At 38.0% G+C, this 25,331-nt stretch overlaps 1 protein-coding gene across 3 annotated transcripts; it reads left to right on the forward strand.

Moving 5' to 3' along the window:
- The first annotated feature begins 1,572 nt into the window (after positions 1–1,572).
- Positions 1,573–25,255, forward strand: LOC107868080 (F-box protein 7). 3 transcript variants are annotated; one of them, XM_016714655.2, is made up of 12 exons: positions 1,574–1,802; positions 2,305–2,432; positions 2,575–2,661; positions 9,780–9,892; positions 10,586–10,702; positions 10,789–10,885; positions 13,141–13,214; positions 15,562–15,615; positions 15,716–15,817; positions 15,985–16,043; positions 24,100–24,310; positions 24,944–25,255. In XM_016714655.2, the coding sequence occupies exons 2-12, from the start codon at positions 2,402–2,404 to the stop codon at positions 25,001–25,003; spliced, it is 1,005 nt and encodes a 334-aa protein (XP_016570141.1). In that variant the 5' UTR covers positions 1,574–1,802; positions 2,305–2,401; the 3' UTR covers positions 25,004–25,255. The 3 variants fall into 3 exon arrangements, with proteins under 3 accessions (XP_016570143.1, XP_016570141.1, XP_016570142.1); XM_016714657.2 differs by lacking the exon at positions 2,305–2,432 and having other exon boundaries at positions 1,573–1,802; XM_016714656.2 differs by lacking the exon at positions 1,574–1,802 and having other exon boundaries at positions 2,305–2,496.
- Positions 25,256–25,331: the final 76 nt, after the last annotated feature.

Raw genomic sequence — 25,331 nt, forward strand, 5'->3', positions numbered from 1 at the left:
CTAATATATATATGACTTATAATAATTAATTAGGGGTAATATAATAAATCACTGAGCAATTAGGGTAATATAGTAAATGATGAAGCAATTGATTTTTCAATTAAATATTATTAATTTTTAATATATAAATGACTTATAATAATTAATTAGGGGTGATATAGTAAAATTACAGTTAAAGCAGCTGAAACAAACGTCATAAATATATATTTTTAATTAAATATTATTAACTCTAATATATAAATGACTTATAATAATTAATTAGCGGTAATGTAGTAAAAAAATATTATTAATTCTAATATATAAATGACTTATAATAATTAATTGGGGATAATATAATAAATCACAGAGAAATTAGGGGTAATATAGGTAGACATGTCATCCATTTTTTAATTAAATATTATTATTTTTTAAATACATAAATGACTTCTAATAATTAATTAGGGATGATATAGTAAAATTATGATTAAAGCAGCTGAAAAAAATGTCATAAATATCTATTTTTTAAGTAAATATTATTTATTTTAATATATAAATGACCTATAATAATTAATTAGGACTAATATAATAAAAAAATATTATTAATTCTAATATATAAATGACTTATAATAATTAATTAGGGATAATATAGATGAAGCACTGGTCGAAACCATAGACAAACATGTCATCTATTTTTTAATTAAATATTATTAATTTTTTAACACATAAATGACTTATAATAATTAATTAGGAATGATATAGTAAAATCACGGTTAAAGAAGCTGAAACAAACTTCATAAATATTTATTTTTTTAATTAAATAATATTAATTCTAATATATAAATGACTTATAATAATTAATTAGGGGTAATATAGTAAATCACGGAGCAATATAGTAAATGACGAAGCAGCTGATTTTTTAAATTAAATATTATTAATTTTTTAATATATAAATAACTTATAATAATTAATTAGGGATGATATAGTAAAATCACGGTTAAAGCAGCTGAAATAAACGTCATAAATATCTATTTTTTTAATTAAATATTATTAATTATAATATATAAATAACTTATAATAATTAATTAAGGGTAATATAATAAAAAAATATTATTAATTCTAATATATAAATGAATTATAATAATTAATCAGGGGTATTATAGTAAATTATAAATAATTAGGGGTAGTATAGTAATTGATGAAGCACTTGTCGAAACCAATGCTTCTATTATCAGTGGCGGATGTAGAGTAGAAGGTGTGGGTTTGCGGGAACCCACACCCGCTATCGTAAGGCTTAAAATTACATAGAAAAATCGTCAAAAGTTATAAATATTAATAGGTGGGAACCTATAACTAAACCAAGAGATAACTTAGTGATAGAAAATGAGCCTTTGAAAACTCACAAGTTTAAAATTCTGGATCCGTCTCTGTCTATTATATAGAAATCTATATTTGGAACACAGGAAACCATCATCCAAACAAAACAAAGTGTTGGTGACAACTTTTATTCAATTCTCTTCATATTTTGCATGAAAAATACTATTCCCATATAGTAATTATATATAAAAATTAAAAAATCTACTGGTCAGAAGTGTGGGCAACCAGTTGTTAAAAAAAATAAAAAAAGTGTGGGCAACCAAAAGGAAGAACGGGTAGTCGGGTGCTTTGGGCCGTCGGCTGATATAAACTAGGAAAATTGATTTCCTCAAAATTTTCCCCTTCTCATTTCTTCCTTCAATATCCCTGGATATCAAAATTGTGAAGCTAAAAGAAATTCTTCTATTTTTCTCGAGCAGAACATTCAAATCAAAGAACAATGACTTCAGGTGAGCTATGAAAATCTCCAAAATGTTACCGTTTTCTCAAATTTATAATTCTTTTCATCTATTGTGTTCTAGAATTGGTGGATATTTGTTAATTCAAATTTATTTGGTTGGACTTTATCTTGGGTTTTGGGTTATGGAAAAGGATTGAGAACGTCAGTTGTATGGTTTCAAATTTTTGGTTGGATTTTTATGGGATTTCAAGTTATCAAAAAGGGTATTAATTTCTTGAAAAGGGAAAAATATTGAAAATTTCTTTTGATATTTGCTTTTCTTTAGTGCGTGTGTTGCTTATTTTTATATTCTTTTCAGCTTCTGTTATATCATATAGTTTATTGCCTTGTGTTCAATGGAGCTGAAATAGCCATGGTAGACAGGGTTCAGATCCCAAATAACACTAGGTGATTAATATCTTTTTAATTCACCGTGTAATGGAAGTATTTATTTCCAAATTATGCAGAACATCTATAGCTTTTTTTTCAATCTGTATGCTTGTTTGTCTCAGGTTACTGGTTTTATGAGTAAATCTCATTAGTCTCGTCACCTGGGCGTCGATCAGCTTTCGGAAATTTGTTCTGCCAACTTCAACAACAACATACCCAATGTATTCCCCCAAAGTAGGGTCTGGGGAGGGTAAAGTGTACAGAGTTCATACCACTACGTCAGATGACTAGAGAGGCTGTTTCCGATAGAAATTGTCATTTTTGGTGTTGTCATGTTCTTCTTGTTCTGCATTTTTCATTATAAATCATTGAAAATAGCTCATATCTTGCAGATTACACAGTGAAACTTGTTGTGGAACTCGAAACTGCTGCACGGTTGAGGGCTTCTCATTTCATCTTTCCTCAAAGGCCATGGCTTGGTATTTTACTAGCACTTTGTCATTGCGTACTTTAATTACCTTTTTGTTTTTTGAAAAGGGTAACTTGTATTTCATATCCAAAAATAAAACTCAACACCATCAAACTGGTGCTAAGACGAAAGGTTTCAATCACAAAATAGGATAATGGGGGATCCTAGTTATCTCACAATGCAGGAAGAGATGCTCATTGTTTTCAGCTTCCTGCCCACACAATAGACATCTTGAGCAAATCTAAAGACCTCTCTTTTGTAGTCTTTCTGAGTTAAACAAGCTCTTCTAACTACAAACCACACAAAGCACACTATTCTGGTAGGAATTTTAATTTGCTAGATGAATTTCCATGGCCATACTACTGACACACAATTTCTCCTGTTCATTTTTCAATAGACTGATTTAACTAGAAAGGCTCCACATTGGTTTGTTTGGAACATCAATAATGCCTTCAAAAGAGTTCAAACAATGCAACAATTTAATCGCTCTATCCACTTTCTAATCATTCAAAGCCCTTTTGAAGTTCAGCTCCCATCCATTCTCCATCCAGATTTGTTATAGTTGCTTGCTTTTGAAGACTCAAAATATATAAATCTGGAAAAAAGGTTTTCAAGTTGTTCTGATCAATCCACCAATCATCCCAAAAGGAAGCTTTAAACCCATCACCCACCTTAATTCTAATATTAGTCCAGAAATTTGACCACATATTTCTTATGGCCTTCCACAGACTGCATCCATATGTACCTTTCACTTTTTCAGTTATCCAACTGTTCATCAAACCATATTTTTTTGTGATGAATCTTCCCTACAAAGATCTTTCCTTTGTCATGAACCTCTATAGCCACTTTTGTAAGAGGCTATTGTTGTGAGTACTCGATTTTTTAATTCCAAGGCCATCATTCTTCTTGCTGCAAATTATTGAATCCCATCTCACAAGATTTTTGTTCTTCTCTTCACAACCACTCCACAGAAATTCCCTTCTTAATTTATCTGTCTTCTTCACTACCCCCTTAGGAATAGAAAAGCAAGCCATCATATAAGTGGGAAGGGCATCCAAAACAAAGTTTATCAATGTCAATCTGCCGCCAAGGGACAAATATCGTCTTTTCCAACTAGCCAACCTTCTATCACATCTCTCCAACACTTCGCTTCAAATATCTTGAGCTTTTGTTCTTTGCACCAAGAGGCATTCCAAGATACTTTGTGGTTAGAGTTCCCATTTAGCATCCCAGATTTGTAACAAGTAGACCTACTCTGATTGATTGAAATACATAGACAGGCCTGAACTTTTTGACTTTTTTTGTATTGGCACCTCAATTAGGCCATGTACCTGATGAACCCTGAACCTTTTATCAAGTGTGCCTATTAAGCACTTTTTCCCCCCAAAAAAAGTTGAAGTGCATGAATTCCACACGTTGATGATGTGGAAAATGCACCAATAAGAGAAAGACAACTCATTTTGCTCATAAATAATCCAATCAAAAAGTAAAAAACTTTGCCAAAAATATTTTTTTCTAAGAAAAAAAGTATGGTGTTCTTCTCCAAAAAAACATGGTCTTCTTCTTCTCCAAAAAAATGAACCTCCATTTCAATAAAAAAAACAACCTCCATTACCTCCATCATATCTTCTTCCACTTTAAATTCTATTGCTATATTCATTGAATTTGACCTAATAATTCCAGTCAATATTAAAACTCACCTTCACTCCTCCATTTTTCCACCAAAACAACACCCAACAACCATTAGAGAAAGAAAAAGATCCCTTGATTTTGAGGAATTAAGCTCCATGATGGCATCGAGAATTGTTGTATTGGTGTCCAAATTAAATTGTTGGTGTCTAAATTGCATCAAGAATTGCAGTGTTGGTGTGTGATTTTCCGGTGAAAATTTCGCGGGAAAGCCTTCCCAACACAACCAGCCACCCTCCAACACCACTAAACCACCATCAAAACACCTGCAATGGCCTCCACCTCGTTTTTCGACAAGCTGCTGGCGGGACCAGCTTCAAACCACCATCCACTTCACCGGAACGCAATCATTTTTTTCTATTTTTACACACTCCGTCATCAGTTTTCACTGACCAACATCAATTTTGGATGTTGAATTTTTACACAAAAACTCAATTTTAATGGTGGGAATTTTACCCTCAGCTGATGAGGAAAAAATAATAAAAAAAAGAAATTATAGTAAATTATGGTTTCTCGCTCTCCACTTGGAGAGTTTATTACACATTCCATGCTATGTCAACAATTGTGCTTAATTGACACAGTTTGTGAGTGATAAAAGGGTTCAATAGGTACATGACCTAATTGAGGTGCCAATACGGAGAAAGTCAAAAAGTTTAGGGGCCTGTCTATGTATTTTGCCAATCCAGATACAACTTCAAAGATAGTTAGGATGGCCCTCAGATGTCTGATTTGGTTCACTTTTGCCTCGCAAAAAATAAGGGATTCATCGACATACAACAAGTGAGTGATCTCCATGTTGCCTCTATTACTATGTGCCCCAAAACCTTTTATCCAGCCGTTAGCATTAACCTTTCTAAATCATATGATTTAGCCCTTCCATTGCTAAGATAAACAAGAATGGTGATATTGGATCACCCTGTTTTAGGCCCCTTTGAGAATGGAAAAAACCTCCTGGAGTGCCATTAATTAAAAGGGAGAACATGACACTAGAGATGCAAAAACCAATCCATTTGATCCACTTATCACCAAACCCCTTTATCTTTCAATATTTTCTAAAGAAAATCCCAATTGACATGGTCATATGCCTTTTCTATGTCAAGTTTACACAAAATTCCATGAGTCTTCTGTTTCATTTTTGAGTCCACCAATTCATTAGCCAGAAGAGAAGCATCAAATATTTGTCTCCCCTTCAAGAATGTCATTTGATGTTCATCTACCAACTTATCCATAACAGTCTTCAATCTTTCTGCGATCAACTTAGAGATAATTTTATAAACACCCCCAGTTAAGCTTATTGGCTTAAATCTTTCAATTCTTTTGCACCGTGCTTCTTAGGGATTAATGCTACCATTAAAAGATTTCTCAAAAGCTTCATTCCGATGAAAATTATTGATAGAGCTCATTAAGTCTTCTTTCAAAACTTCCCAACAAGACTTGTAAAAAGCCATTGTGAAACCATCTGGGACGGTGGCCTTATACGAAACATTTTGTGAAAGGTCTTTGCAGCCAATCTTGTTCTTCATTTGTGATCTTCAGAGTTCAGACAGTCTGTGTATTCGAATGTAGGTCTCCATGCTTCAGATTACGAGTAAAGTCTTTTGTAAAAATCAACCATAGCCATTTTGATATCTTCTGGTTCTACAATTTGTTCTTCCCGTACCACCAACATATTAATAGTATTATATCTCTTACGAGCTGTTGCCATTTTGTGAAAAAAATCTAGTATTTTTATCCCCCTATTAAAGCCAAACAACTCTAGATTTTTGCCTCCAACTTGCCTCCTCATTCTTGGCTAAATCCTCCAATTCTATTACAACTGTGGCCCTTATCATCATCTCCTCCTCAATCGATTCTCTGGAATCAAGCACATGATCTAATTTTGTTAATTCATTTAGCGGACTATTCTTTCTGTTACATTCTCGCTAAAATTTTCTCTGCTCGAGACTTTAAGCTTTTTCTTCGGAAGTTTAACACTGGGCCTATAGTTGGGGCAACCTTCAACTACAAATCTACTTCCAACCACCAATTTTCTAATTTAAAATATGATCTCTTAAAGTATGATCTTTTATGATGCCAATTGTCACACTCCAAGATGATTGGTGCGTGATCAGATAATACTCTAGGCAGAATCCTCCGTCTTATATCTTTAAAGGTTTCATCCTATTCCACTGAGTACATGAATCTATCCAATCTAGCTACACTTTGATGATTAATACCCCTAAACCATGTAAATCTTCCCCTTTTAGTGGTGGATCATGCAGTTCCATCTCCTCTATCCATTCAAAATACTCAGACATAATATTAGTGATTCTATTTCACCCTCTTCTCTCAACCATGTATCTGATTGTGTTAAAATCCCCGCAACTGACCCACGGACCATCACACAAGTTTCTCATTGCAGCAATTTCGTCCCAGTACCCTTTTTTCTCAATTCTGGTATGAGGAGCATACACACCGGTGAGACACCAACTGAAAGATTTCTGAACTGCTACAAATCTGTAGGTTAGAGAGTATTAACCTTTCTCAACAAAGATCCCCTTCCACACTCTACTATCCCACAATATCAAAATTCCCCCACAGCTCCCTTCAGCTTCTAAAAAGCCACACTTCATCCACCTGCACAACCACAATTGTTTAGCAAAATCTTCCACACCTTTTTCTAGCTTTGTTTCTTGAAAGCAATAGACGTCTGCTCTCCATTTTTGCATTAGACTCTTAACGCTCATTCTTTTAGAACTCATGTTAAGCCCCATCACATTCCAGGATACAAGTTTGATTTTCATTGATAAGTTAAACTGAGAGGTCTTCCCCTACTTTTGACTCCTTCCCCCTCTTTATTTAGATCTGATTCAAGGTTCTTCAACTCATTTTTGCCACTTCCCCTGCTCTTTGGTGTTCTGATCATGTTACCTTCTCTTTGTTTCTCCAAAGACATGTTTCTTCCATCTAGCTTTATAAGTAACGCCTAGAGCTTCCTTCTCACATCCTTCAATTGCAGCCCCATACATATTACCTAGCTCCACATATTGCTATTAACCCAATTTGATGCCTCGACTTCTGCTTTATGGAACTCCTGTGATTGTCCCTCGTGTATCTATAGAAGTTGTAAATCATGACCCTTTCCCTGACAATCATCTAAGCTTGTTCCTCCTGCATCGTTGGTCTCATTATCTACCTTTCTTTCTGCAATTGGAGCTTTTGCATTATGATGAAATCTGAGTTTCTTCTTCTGTTTGCTTGTGCAATTCTCTGTTATTTGAGTCATGTTCAATACTGTGTATCCCTTCATGATCCTCTGTTGAGGACTCCCAGCCCTTGAAGGCTTCCAAAAACTTATAGGCTAAAGTTCTGATTTCCTGGAGCTCTTTAAAGGAAATATTTTGTATAAGAGGTTCACTTGTCCTTGTACATGAAGGGGCTGCATGGTCCAAGTTGTTGAGGACTATCCCCTTGCCCTTCATATTATTCCTCGATACACTCTGTATAAGAGGATATTCTGTTTCCTCGTCTTCTTCTTTCTCTTCAACTTGGAAACTCACTGGAGCTTCAGTCCAAACTTGGATCGTGTACCGGATTCCTCCATTTTCTATGGTCACCTCCTTTGAAATATTGCTCCCGGCTCCACAGATTTTGATTCTTGCCCATTTAAGGTGGTTCCGAAGCTGCGTTTCCTTCTCTGTTTCTACCTAGCCGCCACAGAAATTTCCGATGGCTTTGAAAACTTTTTGCGACCACAAATGTAGAGGCAAGCCATCCAATCTAGCCCAAATTGAGTTGGGTTTTGATTTTCCTTCCACCGCACCAACTGTTGGGCTCCACCACTGGAAATTGATCTGAGCGCGCTTCCATAACCATTCACCATTCATTACTTGTTCCACCATGGCTTTGCAAGCGAACTCAAAAAGGAACAAGTTATTGCCCCTGTCATAGATGTTCAGACCAAAATTTTGCTTCCAAATTTTAGAACCCCATCTCCTGATTTCTGAAAGAGTTGGTGACTCGGCAACCTTATAATTCCCTACCAAACTCCTATTTAAGACTTCGTTCTGGTTGTTGAAAGAGTCATTAATAGATAGTACCTTCCCCCCCATTCTTTGTTGTGCAATCTGCAATTTCCTCCCTATTGGACCATTTACTGCTCCTAAGAGATGAAGCATATGGAACGTTGTTGTCCGATAATCTAAGTTCCATTGGGAGTAAATCACTCCTGTGGTTGTTAATGAACCTTTCCACCTTGTCTGCAATAAAGTTCCAGCTGAAGTTGAAAGTTAGTTCCGGGATTATCACCACTGATCTCCTTCTACCTTCCAAGTTGATGATGGCAATGTACCTTCCAAACTTGTTAAATTTTTTGAGCAAAATGTTTTGGAGAAACTGTCTTTTTTTCTTCCACCTTTTCACCATGTTCCCCTTGAATAAAGAAACTTCTTTCAGTTTCTGAGATTTGCATAGCATTGCCTTCTTGGTAAACTGAGTTCTTATGATATGATTTCTACTTCTTTCAGTCCATTCATACCATTCCCCTGCTGTTCCTGAAAGTCTTGAGATGTCATAAGATTTAAAGCCCACAGCAAAATAGAGTGTTCAGTCCATCAGACCCTCAAAGATAACAGAAAGAGGAGAGAGAAACTAGAGAGATGAGTGTGGTCGAGAGAGGGAGGGAAAAAAGGGAGGTCGGAATTCGCCAGAAGTCTGAGCTGTCGAAGAAAAGTCTTTAAAATCTGCCTGAGGAGGTGTCACGCGCCGGCACGTGACGCGCGTGGTGTCGGTGCCTGGGAAGTTCTGGTGGCGCGTGTGGTACTTTACCGGGATGGGTTTTCTGGGACAGGGTCGCCGGAGGTTGGTGGTGGCTATGGTGGGATAATTATTGAAAGACAAAGAAGAGAAAAGAGGGAAACCAGTGATCAGAAGGACCACTGGTGGGGTTTTAAGTCGAATGTATTCTGTTTTCTAACATTTATTTTCGAGACAATAGAACTTTAAAATCTGAAGATCTCAGTTTTATTACAAGAACGGTACGGAGGATTAGGGCCAGTTTGGGTCGCTAGTGTAGGGAATTACTTGGTGGGGGTTTTATTCCTGTTATGATTCCGTGTTCCGTGTTCCATGTTTTATTACGAATCTGTGTGCTTTCCTCTGCTTTCCTCTGTTTTATAATACTTATGGGTGCCGTATTTATGTTATGTAATCTGCTTCTGTGCTTTACTATGTGTTTGTGTGGTATCTCGTGCCTTGAGCCGGGGGTCTTTCGGAAACAGCCTTTCTACTTCATCAGAGGTAGAGGTATGGACTGCGTACATCTTACCCCCCCAGACCCCACTAGTTGGGAATACACTGGGTTTGTTGTTGTTGTTGTTGTTGTTGTTATTGACATTTGGTTTTGATGATGAACTTGTGTAGAACAGACTAATTTCAACTCACCTGGCTTTTTTCTTTCAGATTTATATGGGATTAATGTTAGACCTGTCCCTCCTTTTGGAAGTACTAGTAGCAAGCAGTTTGTTGATCCTGCATTGATACACCGGGTACTGCCCGATGAACTGCTTTTTGAGGTATGCCTCCCTGGATTTTGATTATTTTCTCATGTAATTTTCTTATCGACACGTAAATATGTGGCAAGTGCTGGAAATGCTTAGTTAAGCTAGGAAGCTAAAGCATATTGATAAGACCTGCAACAGAGCTGATTTTGATAAATAATTAATAGGTATCAGAAGCATGAACAATGTTTTTCTATAAGTTAAAGGAAAAAATTGACCAGAAAGTAAGGAATTTGTGGTTGTTTTGGGTTACACGTAAATTTATGGTTAGGCTAATCTTGCTATCCCCCTATGAACAACTTTTTCTTTCATGCCCGTGCAAAAAGTTTGTGGATTCTATGTGGAGACAAGCATTTCTATTATAACATCTGAGCCTGTTTTCCCCTTTAATTCTTCTGAGAAGCTTCTTTATTTGAAAAGTCGGATGTCATCTCTTTCTTTTGAGACAAGAAATGTTGGACTCTGTGATCTCATTACAGTACTCAAGTCAAACTTTGCAGTCAAGCATAAGCGTGACTGTTCTCTCTGGCTGGTTAGCTGATTTTCTCGGATATTTTATGGGATCAGCCTGGCCCACCCCCATTCCCTTCTCTCTCTCTCTCTCTCTCTCTCTCTCTCTCTCTCACCTTTCAGCCTTCCGTTCTAATCTCGATATCTAAGGCGAGGAAGTCGGACACTTACTATGATTTCATGATTGATGTTGTGCAGATCTTCTCAAGAATGGACCCATACACCTTGGGTAGGGCAGCTTGTGTTTGTCGGAAGTGGAGGTATACAATCCGGAACCCTGTATTTTGGCGCAGTGCATGCCTAAAGGCGTGGCAGGTACCATGGATACTAGTTCTGGTTGTTCTATTGCCACTAATAATAAGCTTGGTTATTATTGATCATATGTGTCTCTTTCTTTGAAGATTGCTGGAGTGGTAGAAAACTATAAGGTCCTTCAGTTGAAGTATGATGGTTCATGGAGAAAAATGTGGCTTTTAAGACCAAGGATTCGTACGGATGGTAAGATATAGTTTTTAATGAAGATGGTAAAATATAGTTGCACAATTACTTCGAAATGTACTATAGTCACACCAGTTTCTACGACAAGAAGTTCCTTATTATTTCCAAAAAACAAGAAAAAGTTCCTTATTAATTGTAAGATACTTTAAGGAAGTTATTATTTGGGAGGAAGAGCAACATGAGGACATGTATAGGGATCGCTGGCTATTTCCCTCCATGCGATATTGCAGTGTTATGGATTCTAGTTCTTGATTTTGGTGGCAAATGAAATGGACGCTTTTCTCAACATACTAGTATGCCAATACTTTTAACTTCCATTTGTTACTTTTCAAATAGATAAGCGACCACATATTGTTAAATTCTCAGATTATTCGTTATTATTATGCCGGATTTTTATTATCCTCAAATCAGTTCTGCTATTTGGTCACTGGTTGCTGGATAAACGTGGAAGAACCTCTAAGTTCTCAAGTCTTATGCCCTAATTGATGCATCTGAAAAAACAGTATTTGTTGATATTCATTTTGACATAGCTTTTCTATTAAAGCATAATGGTAAGAGTTAAGAGTTGCTGAACAGGCGAAAACAAGATTAAGGAGTTGCTGATTCACCATTGTGGAAATTTTGGTTGCTCCTGGTAGTATCTTTGGAATTTTACTATAAAGCATTCAATATTTAGGAAAAGCTGGATCGAAAAGTTTTTCACGAAGTGTCTTAAAGCTGGGTATAGTGTATTTGGTAGGTGTTGGAATATGAGTAGAAATAGGAATAGCATATAGATTCCTACTTGGAAAAAAATTGTAATGTAGTCCTATTAAGAAAAGGATTGGAATGTAGTGTCTATAAATAGGACCTCAATGTAATAATGTTGATACAACAATTCAATAATATTTTTCTCTTATATTTCTTCACATGGTATCAAAGCTTCCACGATCTTGGTAAAAAAATATCAAAGAGTTTCCGCTGCCGGCGGGCGTCTATAATTCATATATGCCGCCCGTCTGGCCAATGATTATATTACCAAAAGTTGGGTCACTGACTGTCCGGTGATACTTTTCCATATCTATTTTTCGTAGTTCTTTTCGGTGACTATTTTCTCATATTTGATTTGCGTAGCACCGTGCATCTTTTTGGACTACTTTCTCATATCTGAGTTGCATAGCACCGTGCATCGTTCTGGTGATTCCTCAGATTTAATTTACGTAGTTACGTACGTCTTTTCGGTGACTCCTCAGATCTAATTTATGTGGGGTCGTGCCATCATTCCGACCCTACCCATATAATTTTTCTTTTTCAGTAGGGTCGTGCCATCATTCCGACCCTACCCATATAATTTCTCTTTTCCAGTAGGATCGTGCCGTTCGTCCGATCCTACCCATATTTTCTATTTTCTAATAGGTTCGTGCCATCAATTCGACCCTACCCATATAATTTCTCTTTCTTGTAGGGTTGTGCTATCATTCCAACCCTACCCATATAAATTTTTCCTAGGTTGTGATCACTTTTCAGCCATCAAATCTAATAATCCAGCGTGTGGGCATGTTTCGACCAGTTTTTCAGTGACTTTCTTATTCAAGATCTACTCATCTCTTGATTTCGAGATGACCCATATATTTTATACCAGTTTCCGGCAATTTTCTAGCGACAGATCGACTTCCCGACGATGTTTACTATTTTTCAGATTACTTTTTCAGTTTTTCCTTTTTAATTGAGGTCTCCCAGAAAGTTTTCTTGCAAATATCTTCACCAACTCCCTCACCGATCCTCGTATTAGTTACATCCATAACAAGCTTGGTACATATGCCTTCTATGCACCAGCTTGAGGGGGAGTGTTGGAATATGAGTAGAAATAGGAATAGCATATAGATTCCTACTTGGAAAAAGAGTGTAATATAGTGTCCTATTAAGAAAAGGATTGGAATGTAGTGTCTATAAATAGGGCTTCAATGTAATAATGTTGATACAACAATTCAATAATTTTTTCTCTTATATTTCTTCACAGTAGGGATGTAGCGATTGCATTTTCCAATACTAATTTCTCTAAGGACAATATACGATGTAAGTGGTGTACCACTTACCAGTTACCAAGTTATTTGTCTTAGATTTACTTATCCCATCCGACGAATAGAACTCGTTTTCTTATCAGGATGTCTTTGTCATAGCATGTAAAAGAATTGGTTTATTTGTTTCTATAAGTCTAAGCTGAAATTTTTGAAGGTATGTAGTAAGAATTTCTTGATTTAATTTTTTTCCCACAGGTATTTATGTCAGTCGAAACACATATATTCGTGCAGGCGTAGCTGAGTGGAAGATCTCTAATCCAGTTCATATTGTATGTTTATTCTTGTTCTCCACGTTTGAATATGTACATGCGAGATGCTATCAATTTCTAATAATCGCTTGTAAATTATTGAAGATATTTTTATCAAGAAAAATATTTTACACCAACTGGAAAGAAAGAACATGCATTTTTAGTGACACAGATCATTTGTGGCATTTTTCTGTCTAACTACCCTTTTCTTTCTTTAAATTACATTTTTGGGGGGGGTTTGGCGGAAGGGGCTAAAAGAGCTACTTATGGGGGTTGAATTTTTCACCTTCTTGGTGGAAGGTGTGTGCAGCCACCTGGTGAAGCTTCACATATACAAAGAACGGTACGGGTATATATGTGAATGGTAAGGGTACTCTACAAATATATCATGTTTATTAAAACCAGTTTCGCTACCAGCATTGCTAACAATTAACATTCTTGTCAAACTTTACTACTCAGACGTCATCAAATATGAAATAACAGACCCTTTCTCCATTTCTCGCCTTCTTATTAATATCTTGAGTCAAATGTCCAACCAAATGTCACGACCTGAATTTAGGGATTCATGACTGTCATCAGGCGCCTGACTATAACTACTATCAAGCGAACCACTGAACTAACTACTTGTTAACTTCATAGACACATCAAAATACTGTAGAACTGGAAATTATAGTCAAACTTACTGCATAGCACTGAAATATCTGAATATAAGTCTCAACTGTCAGTTTAAAACAAACCATACAGCAAACTGGCTACCATCTAGACAAAACACAACTGTTCGTAGTTCCACGGGGTATACCTCGGGTAAAGGAAAGACTAGGAAAACAGATTGGCGCATGCAATATCTAGCTGGTGATACCGAGCTTAGGGGCACCTGGCTCTGCACCCAAAAAATTAAGCAGGCCTGAGCAAGTCGGGTACAACACCACAATACTCAGCAGCTAAATTGCTCGGACTCGGGTGCGGGTATCTGAGAGGGGTGCGGATCCGAGACTCGGATTTGTAAAAATATAAAATTTAAGATTCGGGGGTGCGAATCTGAGTGTGGATACGGGTGTGGGGATACGGTTAAAAAAATTGAATATTATAAATATTGAGTTTATAAATCAATTTAATTTTCCTTGACACATAGGGATTATGATTTATTTATTTTAGGTAGTTTACTAATTTTAGTTACTTTTGTCTTTAATTTTAATTTTCAATTAGGAGTAGTATTAATGTTAGGAACTTTTTCCCAAAATTTTGACTTACATTTATTTACCAAATATTGATATAAATTATTTTTATATCATGAAAAAGTTATAATAAAAAAACACAAGAACTGACATGCAGTAAACTTATGTTGCTCGGCATGTGTAAACCGACATAACTCATAACTGTAGTGAATTTTTTATTAAAAACACTATAAAACCACGTGTATTAAATATTTTTGTTAAAAACAAAACTGCTGTATATTGGTTGTTTTTAATTTTTTTAAGAAATTAGATATAACACAATTAAATAAAACTGGTTAGTGAACCGACATAATGACCAACGCCGAGAAGTACATGCGTCAACGCCGTCGCCGAAAAGTACATATGCCAATGCCGTCGCCGTTGCCGAGAAACAGTTAGTGTTTCTTCCTACCCAGTCGATCATCGGCACGTCGACAAGGTACATCAACAACGTCATTTCTGTTTTGTAACTTTACAGTTCGCCGGTGTAGTCGTTGGTCGGAATTTTTTCAGGGAACTTGCCGGCCTATCCAATGTTTCCCCTCAAATTTTTAGTCAATGAGTCCGAAATCGTTTGACCGAATCGGAGACGGCGGAAGCGTTGGCACCCGCGCCAGTCTCGTGTCGAGACGGGTTCAGCGGCAAAACCGCTGAGTCCGAGCAACATAGCTCAGCAGGTCTCTGCATTGGCGTACTGAGCGGTGGAACAAGATTTAAATATACATGATATGTACAAGTAGCAGATACATTTCCAACTGAAAGTTGATACTAAAATTTGAAAGCTGTAAAGCTTAGGATGCAGCTAAACACTGCAAGTAGACATACTTGCTCCGCCTGGGACTCCAGAAAACTAAGTAAAGCTTAGGATGCAGCTAAACACTGCAAGTAGACATACTTGCTCCGCCTGGGACTCCAGAAAATTAAGTTGTGGGATACTGCAAGAAGACCTTCTCTTCTTGAGTGAGGATGTTTCCCTCATCCGAGAAAACTGATATATGTTGTGTGCTATTATAAGCAGTCTTTGAATTCTTAGAAGAATTTACCTCTTTAAGTGTTTTTAGTTTCCTCCCATTGCTTCTTTTCTTCACTTTGTATCCTATAGCATTTAGTGTCCATGGCATTTTATAACATTGTCATCCTTTCTTTGATTGTAGGTGTGTTACTATCGCTATATGAGATTTTATCCTTCAGGCAGATTCCTTTATAAGGTGTTAATTGTTTGTTGTTCAGCTCGTGTGACACACTAGATCTTTACATGTTGTTCTTGCTATACCTGGTTTATAAATTCTTTTGATTTCTTTTAACTAGAATTCATCACAAAAAGTCAAAGATGTCGCGAAGTACCTGAACTTCCATGCCTCAAAAGCTGATTGTGTTTTTAGGGGGAATTACACGCAATCGGAGGATAAAGTAAGTCCAATTCTAGTCTTCCCATACAAGTCAATTTGTTTCTGGCAGCAATTTGGTTATATATGGTCAAATCTAAATCCTTGGTTAAGTTGATAATGCTGTTGGCATTTAATTGATATATGTGAAGCTAATTTTGAATAGACAGCTCAATGCCTTCTCATTTGCAGGTTGAAGCTGCTCTTTTGTACCCTGGAACGCGTCCAACTGTGTTGAGATTCCGTTTAAGGTACTTGATCACAAATATTCTATTTGTCTTTTGAGTTCTTAAGCTGAGCTCTTATTAATAAAACCATGGTTGAAGGTTTGGGTACTTCTCTCCTAGCCCTACAAGTCACCATTTTAGTTCTTAAACTTTCGTCCAAGCCAAACTAGCTTTTAAGCAAAAGATTAATAAAAATCACCATCTGTAAGAGTGCAAACTCTAGCTATATATTAATGCTAAGTATAAAGTTGAGGATCTTTTAAACTCATTTGAAGGCAGTAGGCTATCTTTTTAGGATCCTATTAACTATTGTGATAAGTTTAGTCGGGCACTTTGAATACATGTGAACGCTCATGATAGTCTTTAGTGCTAGCAATGCTGTTAGTTTTTTGTCCTTAGAGTAAATCATCTTGCAGGTTTATAAATGTAGTGTGCAGATATTGTGGTAGCTAGTTGCTGGAATTTCTCCTATAGATTAGATGAACAATTAATTCTTGCGTGAGTTCCATATGAGTAACTTTATCTATTGTATTACACAAAACTCCAACTAAGTAAACATTCTGTTATTTTCCTTGCAGATGATATTTACTTTCTATTTTATCCGTTATATAATAACTTATTGTTGATCCAATCACTATATTACATGCAAACTACTACAACATACCCAATGTATTACCACAAAAGTGCAGTCTGGGAGGTAAAGTGTGCGCAGTCCATACCAATACCACTACCTCAGATGAAGTAGAGATGCTGTTTCCGATAGACCCCCGGCTCAGGACAGATAACAGTATAACAAACAAAAAGACATAAAAATAAAGTGGGATAACACACCACTAGATAATAAAAGAAACAAGACACCGACAGAGTAATACTATAAACTATCTATTTGAAATCACAAACATCATCAGAACACTAAAACAAGAAACTACATGCATAGATACAAACAAAGCACCCTCTTACTATTACAGATGCACTCCTACCCACTAACCGTCTATCCTAATTTGTGTCCTACATACCTTTCTAAGAGGGCCACGTCCTCCGTAAGCTATAACTGCTTCACGTCTTGCCTAATCACCTCCCTCTAATATTTTTTCGGCCTACCTCTACCCTGCCTGAAACTATCCATATCCAGCCTCACACCTTCGTACTGGAGCATCCGTGCACGACCTCATCACATGCTCGAACCATCGCAACCTCACTTCCAGCATCTTGTCTTCCACCAAAGCCACTCTCACCTTCTCTCGAATAACCCCATTTCTAAATCTATATCTCCTGGTAAGTTCACACATCTATCTCAACATTCTCATCTCTGTCACCTTCAATTTTTGGATATGAGATCTCTTAACTAGCCAACACTCCACTGCATACAACATAGTTGGTCAGACTGCCACTCTGTAGAACTTACCAAGCTTAGGAGGTACCTTTCTATCACACACGATTCCTAAAGTGAGCCTCCACTTCAATCACCCTGCACCAATACGGTGCATGACATCCTCGCCAATCTCTCTATTCCCCTGAATCATAGACCCAAGATATTGAAACTATCCCTCTTTCGAATGGCCTGAGAATCTAGCTCCACTATCAAGTAAACCTCATGTGTCGAATCACTGTACTTACATTTCAAGTACTCCATCTTGGTCTTGCTCAACCTAAACCTTTTAGACTCTAGGATCTGTCCAAACCTCCAACTTATCATTAACTCCTCCCCAGCTCTCGTGAATTAGTACAACATCATCAGCAAATAACATACACTAAGGCACCTCCCCTTGAATACGTTGCGTCAAAACATCCATCACCAAGGCAAATAAAAAAAGGCTAAGAGACGATCCATAGTGCAACCCTATCAAAATAAGGAAGTGCTCTTAATCTCCTTTTACCGTCCTCACACGAGTCTTCGCTCCGTCATACATGTCTTGAATTGACCTAGTGTATATCACGGGCACACCTCTAACCTCGAAGCACCTCCACACAATCTCCTTGGGGACTTTGTCGTACGCCTTCTCGAGATCGATATCGATGAACAGCATGTGCAAATTTTTCCTTCTCCCCCTAAGCTGCTTCACTAACCTCCTCACGAGGTGAATGGTCGTAGTAGTCGCGAGACCTGACATGGAATCACACTGATTCTCGAAAATAGTTACGATTTTCCTCAACTTCAACTCTACTACCCTTTCCCAAAACTTCATAGTATGACTCAATAACTTAATACCCCTGTAGTTGTTGCAGCTCTAAATATCCCCTTGTTTTTATATAATGGAATCATCATACCTATATTCAAGCTTCGGGCATCTTCGCCGCCTTAAAAATGATGTTAAACAACTTTATCAACCACTCCATACCTATCTTGCCAGTGCTCTTTCAAAAGTCCACCGGAATCTCATCTGGCCCAGTCGCCCGACCCCTCCACATCCTACGAATAGCACCCTTGACCTCCTCAACCTTGATAAACCTACAATAATCGTAATCGCAACACCTCACTGAGTGCTTCGAGTCCTCTAGCACGAAACCTTTGTCCCCCTCATTGTTCAAAAGTCTATGGAAATAGGATTACCACCTCCTCCTAATATGGGCATCCTCCACCAACACTTTCCCATCCCCCTCTTGATGCACTTCACTTGATCAAGGTCACGGGCCCTCTGCTCCCTAGCCTTGGCAAGGCTATACAACTTCTTATCTTTGTGTTTCTTCTCTAAAGCTGCATACAAGCTCTCGGAAGTTGTTGTCTTAGCCGTTGTAACATCTGACTTAACCTTTTTCCTAGCCAACTTATACTCCTCTCTATTCGTCCACTTTTCGTCATCCTTGCTCTCGCCCAACTTTGCATAAGTCACCTAGAGTCTCCACCTTCCTTTTAACTTCTTCGTTCCACCACCAGTCACCTCGGTGCTTGCTAGATCGGCCTCTCGAAACACTCAACACCTCTCTAGTTGTCTCTCTATTACAACTGGTAGTTGTCTCCCACATACTATCCGCATCCCTTCTGCTCTTCCAAGCCCCCAATGTCGTCAACTTCTTCCCCATCTCCAAAGGCTATACAACTTCTTATCTTTGTCTTTCTCCTCTAAAGCCGCATACAAACTCTCGAAAGTTGCTGTCTTAGCCATCAGAACCGCTAACTTACCTTTTTCCTAGCCAACTTATACTCCTCTGTATTCGTCCGCTTCTTCTCGTCATCCTTGTTCTCACCCAACTTTGCATAAGTCACCTTCTTAGTCTCCACCCTCCTTTTAACTTCTTCGTTCCACCACCAGTCACCTCGGTGTTTGCCAGATCGTCCTCTCGAGACACCCAACACCTCTCTAGTTATCTCCCTGATACAACTGGTAGTCGTCTCCCACATACTATCCACATCCCTTGTACTCTCCCAAGCCCTTAATGTCGTCAACTTTTTCCCAATCTCCAAAGCACTGGCCAAATTCAAGCTACTCTACTTAATCCTTGGCCTATCCTCCACATCTCTCTTCTTTCTGCCTATTTTGATTTCCATGTCCATCTCCAGAAGTTTATGTTGGATCAAAAGATTCTCGCTAGGTATGACTTTACAGTCTTAACGTATCGCCCTATCACTCTTCCTAAGGAGCAAAAAGTCTATTTGACTTGGCCATCAACCTATGAAAGGTAATAAGGTGCTCCTCCTTCTTCGGGAAGCTCGAATTCGCTACCCACTACCCAAAGGCCCTAGCAAAATCCTCCTTTCCTCGAAACCCAAAGCCCATGCAAATCATTATAGCCTCTTGATAAAGACCCAATATGCTCATTGAAATCCCCTCATGTGAAAAGCTTCTCAGTGCTTGGAACGCCTCTCACCACCTCATCCTAAACCTCCCAAAAACTCTTCTTTTCCTCCTCGTCCATGCCCATTTGTGGAGCGTAGTTGACCCGCGTAACCTTTACCACCTGCCTGCTAAGCGCTTCATCTACTAAGATTCCAACACCATTCCTATGCCTGACGCTACCAGAGTATCACTACTCGTACCCGTCCACATCTCTCACCTTAGAACCTACCCATTTGGTGCCTCACGCTACCAGAGTATCACTACTTGTACCCGTCCACATCTCACCTTAGAACCTACCCATTTGGTCTCCTGGACAAAAGCTATACTAATCCTTCCTCACGAGCTCTATGAACTTATCGTGAAGAATCCCTAAATTCCAAGACCAACACTTAACCTGAAGGCTATGCTGCTCAAACTCTTCTATGCTGCTCGAACTCTTCAAAAATATTGATGGGTGCAAGTCAGATACTTCAAAATAGGGTATTTTTGTAGAATCCTACACAGGTGCGACAACATTTTTTGAGAGTCCAAGCAACATAGCTTAGAGGCTCCCTTATCTCACTAAACCCCTACTACCCCTTGCCCCCAGCCCCAGACTCGGCCCTAACCCAGCACTAGACCTAGACCCTCACCTCACCCTGGGGCCTGATCCCGACCCCGACCGCGATCTATGACATGACCCTAGTCTGCCATCGACCCCCACAACCACTACTCAATAAGAGAAGAAAATAAGAAGGCACACAAATAGATAAGGCTAAAAGCAAATAGGCAAGGCTAACAAGACACAATGGTAATAACAAGTGAATCAGTGATAAAGCTTGAAGTTGTGACCGCTATATACTAAGGAAACAAACATAAATCTACAAGAAAGAATCAAGAATCAACATCATATGCCAAAAACAATAAATATATAGGAAATAATAAAGAATCAACAGCGTATGTCACAAGCAATAAAGCCAATATACTACAACGCAAGTTTTAATATATAACAATCAATAACAAGAATTATACTACCCACAAGAATTTAGAAAATAACAAAACGTACGACAGTAAATAGATATGCTAGTGTTACGACCCAAAGCTACCCTTGGTCGTAACATGGTGCTTAGAGTCACAAGTGATCCCAAGCTAACCCATGGCCTGACAAACCACTAAGAATATAAAAAATCACTGGTAAAAGCACTTATGCGGAAGTTAAAATGAATAATGAAATAAATATTCAAAAAAAAAACCAATCAACAATAACTGAATCTAAGACCACAAGCTGGATATTTAACTATAAGTCTGAAAGCCTCTACTAAGATAAGTTGCAACAAGCCCCCAGCTAACTCTAACTGTTTGAAAACTAAGACCGACAAAGACAATGAAATGCTGAGACTAGCCCTCGAATGATGTGGATTCACCAAAATGTTGTTGCTGATGCAGTAGGAGATCGTACTATGTGCGATCCGGATGTTGAGCTTCAGAACCTATATTATGAGACAATATAGCGCCAAAAAAGTATGCGATTAGTACTTTGAATGTATTGAGTATGTGAGATGGGAAATAACTGATATAGCTGAACATGATACATGCAACATGATAAACTAATAAAAGACCAAGTAATGAACATGTGTTGTATAATAAATTAGATAACTGAATATAAGGTCATGCAAAAATTTGAATCCAAACTGTAAACTGTGAATGTGAGAGTTGCTAATAACCGACATACCCCAATCTGAGCTAATCGAGGTCCAACCTGTAACCCCAGTTGGAAGGGTGTTCAGTACCTTGTCGAGGGTACGGACACTGATTGATGTGGATCTAGTAAACTGATGTTCAAATGGACTAAGGTGTCATGACTGGTCTGATGGGTGACCTTTTAGAATCTATCGTGGCGCTATAGTTTTGGGACTTAGGGACTTCTACTAAAGGTCTTAGCCTAATTGGTGGATGAGCCTTCATCCTTGCGTCTGTTTGGTGTTAAGTACTACTCCCAACTGAATGACACTGATAACTGCAGTGCTCAATGTTAATAATAATTTGAAGATTGAAAATAAATACATTATCTGAAAGCGTTCAAAGCATGTAAACTGGGGTATAATATCCAAAAGTATATGCATGAAATCCTAGATGACCGGGTGTTCATAATCTACCCATCATCCTAGATGACCGGGTGTTCATAATCTACCCATCATCTCTGAAGAATGCAACTATTATGCCAACTGTATGAGCTTAAAGAATTTAATGATTCAAGTCCAACAATCATAGATTTCACTATATAACTAGAGTTTGTGATCATGGTTATGTAACAATACTGAAATTCATGATAAAACGAGGATTATAACTCAATTACGCGAAGGGATTGAGATATCAATGAATTTGCCAATATCCATAGACCCTAAACTGTGAAGAAGGAATTGAACTGGAGAATTGGGTTAACTTTGGGACTCAATGGGTGAAAGGACACCCATTGATGAAATCCCACATATTCGGAAATGAGAACTCTGAAAAATTCTTTAGAATTGGTAACCTGAAGAAGATGAGCCCTAGCTCTGCCTTGGGGAAAAACTGCCCCTTTTCTTTGTTTGAAACTAAGTGTCGGGTGTTTTCCCGAGTAATGAGGGTTTAGGGTAATATTAACCTCAATAATCATCCTTGAAATATCCTAAACGATGTAGTTTTGATGTTAAAAGAGTGGGAAAAGAATGATATGCCCCTTTAAAATTCATCACTAGGAACTGCTAGAAGGGGCGTATGGGACATTCCCATGATCGTGGGACCAACCTACGATCTTGGGTTGTTCTCGTGGTTGGGAGCTGGATGGGAGCTGTCTGAATATGATCAGACGAGCCTTGGTACGATCATGGTCGTACCTTGGTTCGTAGGTTGGAAGGTTCAATCAGGAGCATTCGTAGGACTCACGGTCGTGCCTAGGATTGTGGTTTCAAAGCACGATCGTGGTTAAGATGTACTTGTCAACTTTCAGATGTTGGGGTTGTCTAGATCAGATGAGACCATTGTACATTTGTACAATGTCACCACGGTCGTGGTTTGGCTCGTGATATCTTACTATAGTATAGTGCTTCACTAAAATGCCATAACTTTTCACCCTGATATTAGATTGAAGCGAAACTCAATGAATTGGATAGATAATTCAAATATCCATCATTTGGTGGGTCTGCAGCTGAAAGATGCATTAGAATCTGGAAGTTATACTTGTTTGAAGCTGATCGCTTCTTAAGGAATCGATTGGTTTTGGGGGGGGGGGGGGGGGGGGTGGCTTGGTTAAGGGCGGGGGGGGTTTTCTGTGGCCTTGGTACATGGCCAAATTCCTTATCGTACTGTTAAAATTCGATGTTTCATCCTGCATGTACTTCATGGTTCTAGCCTTGGCTTGAATTTTCGGGGTGTTACAGCTAGTATCAACTACTACGAAGTAACAGAGTAACAAGAACCAGTAATCCAACAAGAACAGTCAAAGATAGTTAGGCAAGAAACCAAGAGAGAAAAGGCTGAAATACAAATATCAAAATAGACGGGATGTATCGGCCGGCAATAGTCAAGAAACCTAGACATGATAACTAGAGGAGATGAAACGAGTGCTCCTGTTCCAGGGAGAAGACGAAGTGGGGCCGTTTTCTCGATCGATTCGTCGAATTCCGGAAGTTGGTGCAGAAATTGGTCGCCGAAATTTTGTTGTCGTCGCCTTTACCTACTGCTAATAAATGTGCGTTGTGAGTCGCCGGAGAAGATGCCCTAGACTTGTAGTACCTGCAAGGGCTTAGAAAGAAAAGAAAAGAGAGAAAGAAGAAAGAGTGTAGATCTGTTCGGCGGAGAAGTCGCTGGAGGATGCTTTTCCGGCCGAATCTGGCCTGAAATTGAACGGAGGACGTCGCCGGAGTTCGCTATAGAGAGATACTCGCCCGCAAAGTTGACCGGAGAAGCAGGTAGCAACGACAATCAGTTGCCGGAAAACTCGATGACGGCAATTAATTGTCGGAAAACTTGATCGGTGGCGGCAATCAGTCGTCGGAAACTAGGGTTGCGATGGTTGAAGAAGGTATTGTTTATATTCAATTAGATATAGTCCACCCTTTCTTCAGAGCAGAGTGGCCAACAAGGCCTATATTACATGCAAATTTTTGAATTATTTTTTCCTTGTAAAAAATGTTAGAAGTTTGAATTATATGATAAATCTGAAGTTTGTGGTGTAGTGTGTGAAATATGTAGAATCTGCACGAACCTGTGATGCTGTTTTCTGTAATTGGTATAATTTCTAACATGATACCTTGTATAATTTATATATCTCACTTGTCCATTAGGTTAAGGGGCACAACGCAAGGTGCCAATAACAGAATGGATCTACTTGCACTTCTTACAAGTGGTGTGAATGATAATGAGGTCAATGGCCCAGATGAAGACATTCTAGGGATTGTCGAGAGGTGGGAAGAGGATGAAACACATAATCCAGATGTTCCAGCAATTTCACACAAGAGGGGTCTAACACCTTTTGTCTTTGTTCCATTTGAGGAGGTGAGTTTATCATTCACATTTGCGTGGAGTCGTCCCTTTCTTCACATCTAACAATTAGTATGGGTAATGAGGCAATTCTAATAGGTGGCGAATTACTTTTTGTAATTGATCATGATGTTGTGTCTTCTAATTAACTTGAAAGGAAATAGTATCTTCTAATTTGAATCTAGCACAGTATTTATGTAGTATAATCTTGGCACAGCTGATAATAATCTTCTAGAGACAAGAAAATGTGGTTTCTTCATTATTCAAACATCCAAATCAGCTGCTGTATATAGATGCATGGAGTCGTTGAGTGTCCTATATAGTTTGGATATCTCCTCCTATTTGCTTATAATGTCTCACTATTTTCATAATTATGCTTCATTGCTTACAATCTTGATGATTTTAGCTCTATTTGATGCTATGAACCATGAGCACCAACCATATTTCATTTTCCATTCCTTAGAATCAGTTTTAATCATTTGAGCCCTGATTAGCCACCCTTATTTAACATCCTCTATCTTGCGATTTCACTGGAAGCAATTTCTAATTTGGTCTGTTTGATATGCTTTCAGATATTTAGCATTTTCTATCACATGCACATATGTTTGAACCCCTAACACTTTGTTTATCCTTTTCTCCTGGATATAGGTGGAAACTTCGGTCCTGAATCTCCCTGTGGAAAAAATGGATTATTATGTTCCTGGTTAAGACCTGGAACAAAAAGAAAATCCATCGGCTGTAAATATGTAACATTGTAGTTTGCAACTCTTTTATTTTGTCATCTTATAATTGAGAAGTTTTCAATTCGTTGTGAGAAAGTTCCTATCGATCAATGGAAGGGAAGTGTAATACCGGTCTCTTTATGTAATATATGGCAGGTTGAAATATGTTCAAGTTGGAATCTGTTTAGTAATACATCGTCTAATAATCACTGTATTATTTAGTGGCTTATTTAGTGCATATGCATGGGTGAAAGTGTGGTTTATTGTGTTAATAAAGATGAGATATGTGATGTATGAAACATGTGTTTGGTTTT

The sequence above is a fragment of the Capsicum annuum genome, chromosome 4 (genome assembly GCF_002878395.1).
Source record: "Capsicum annuum cultivar UCD-10X-F1 chromosome 4, UCD10Xv1.1, whole genome shotgun sequence".
NCBI classification, from domain to species: Eukaryota; Viridiplantae; Streptophyta; class Magnoliopsida; order Solanales; family Solanaceae; genus Capsicum; species Capsicum annuum.

What these genes read in the sequence shown, in the direction of transcription:
- LOC107868080 (XM_016714655.2), top strand. Translation starts at nt 2,402, where the DNA reads ATGTATTCCCCCAAAGTAGGGTCTGGGGAGG. An exon ending in CATGCCTAAAGGCGTGGCAG is followed by an intron (nt 10,703 to 10,788) that starts GTACCATGGATA and finishes CTTTCTTTGAAG; the next exon opens with ATTGCTGGAGTGGTAGAAAA. An exon ending in ACCAAGGATTCGTACGGATG is followed by an intron (nt 10,886 to 13,140) that starts GTAAGATATAGT and finishes TTTTTCCCACAG; the next exon opens with GTATTTATGTCAGTCGAAAC.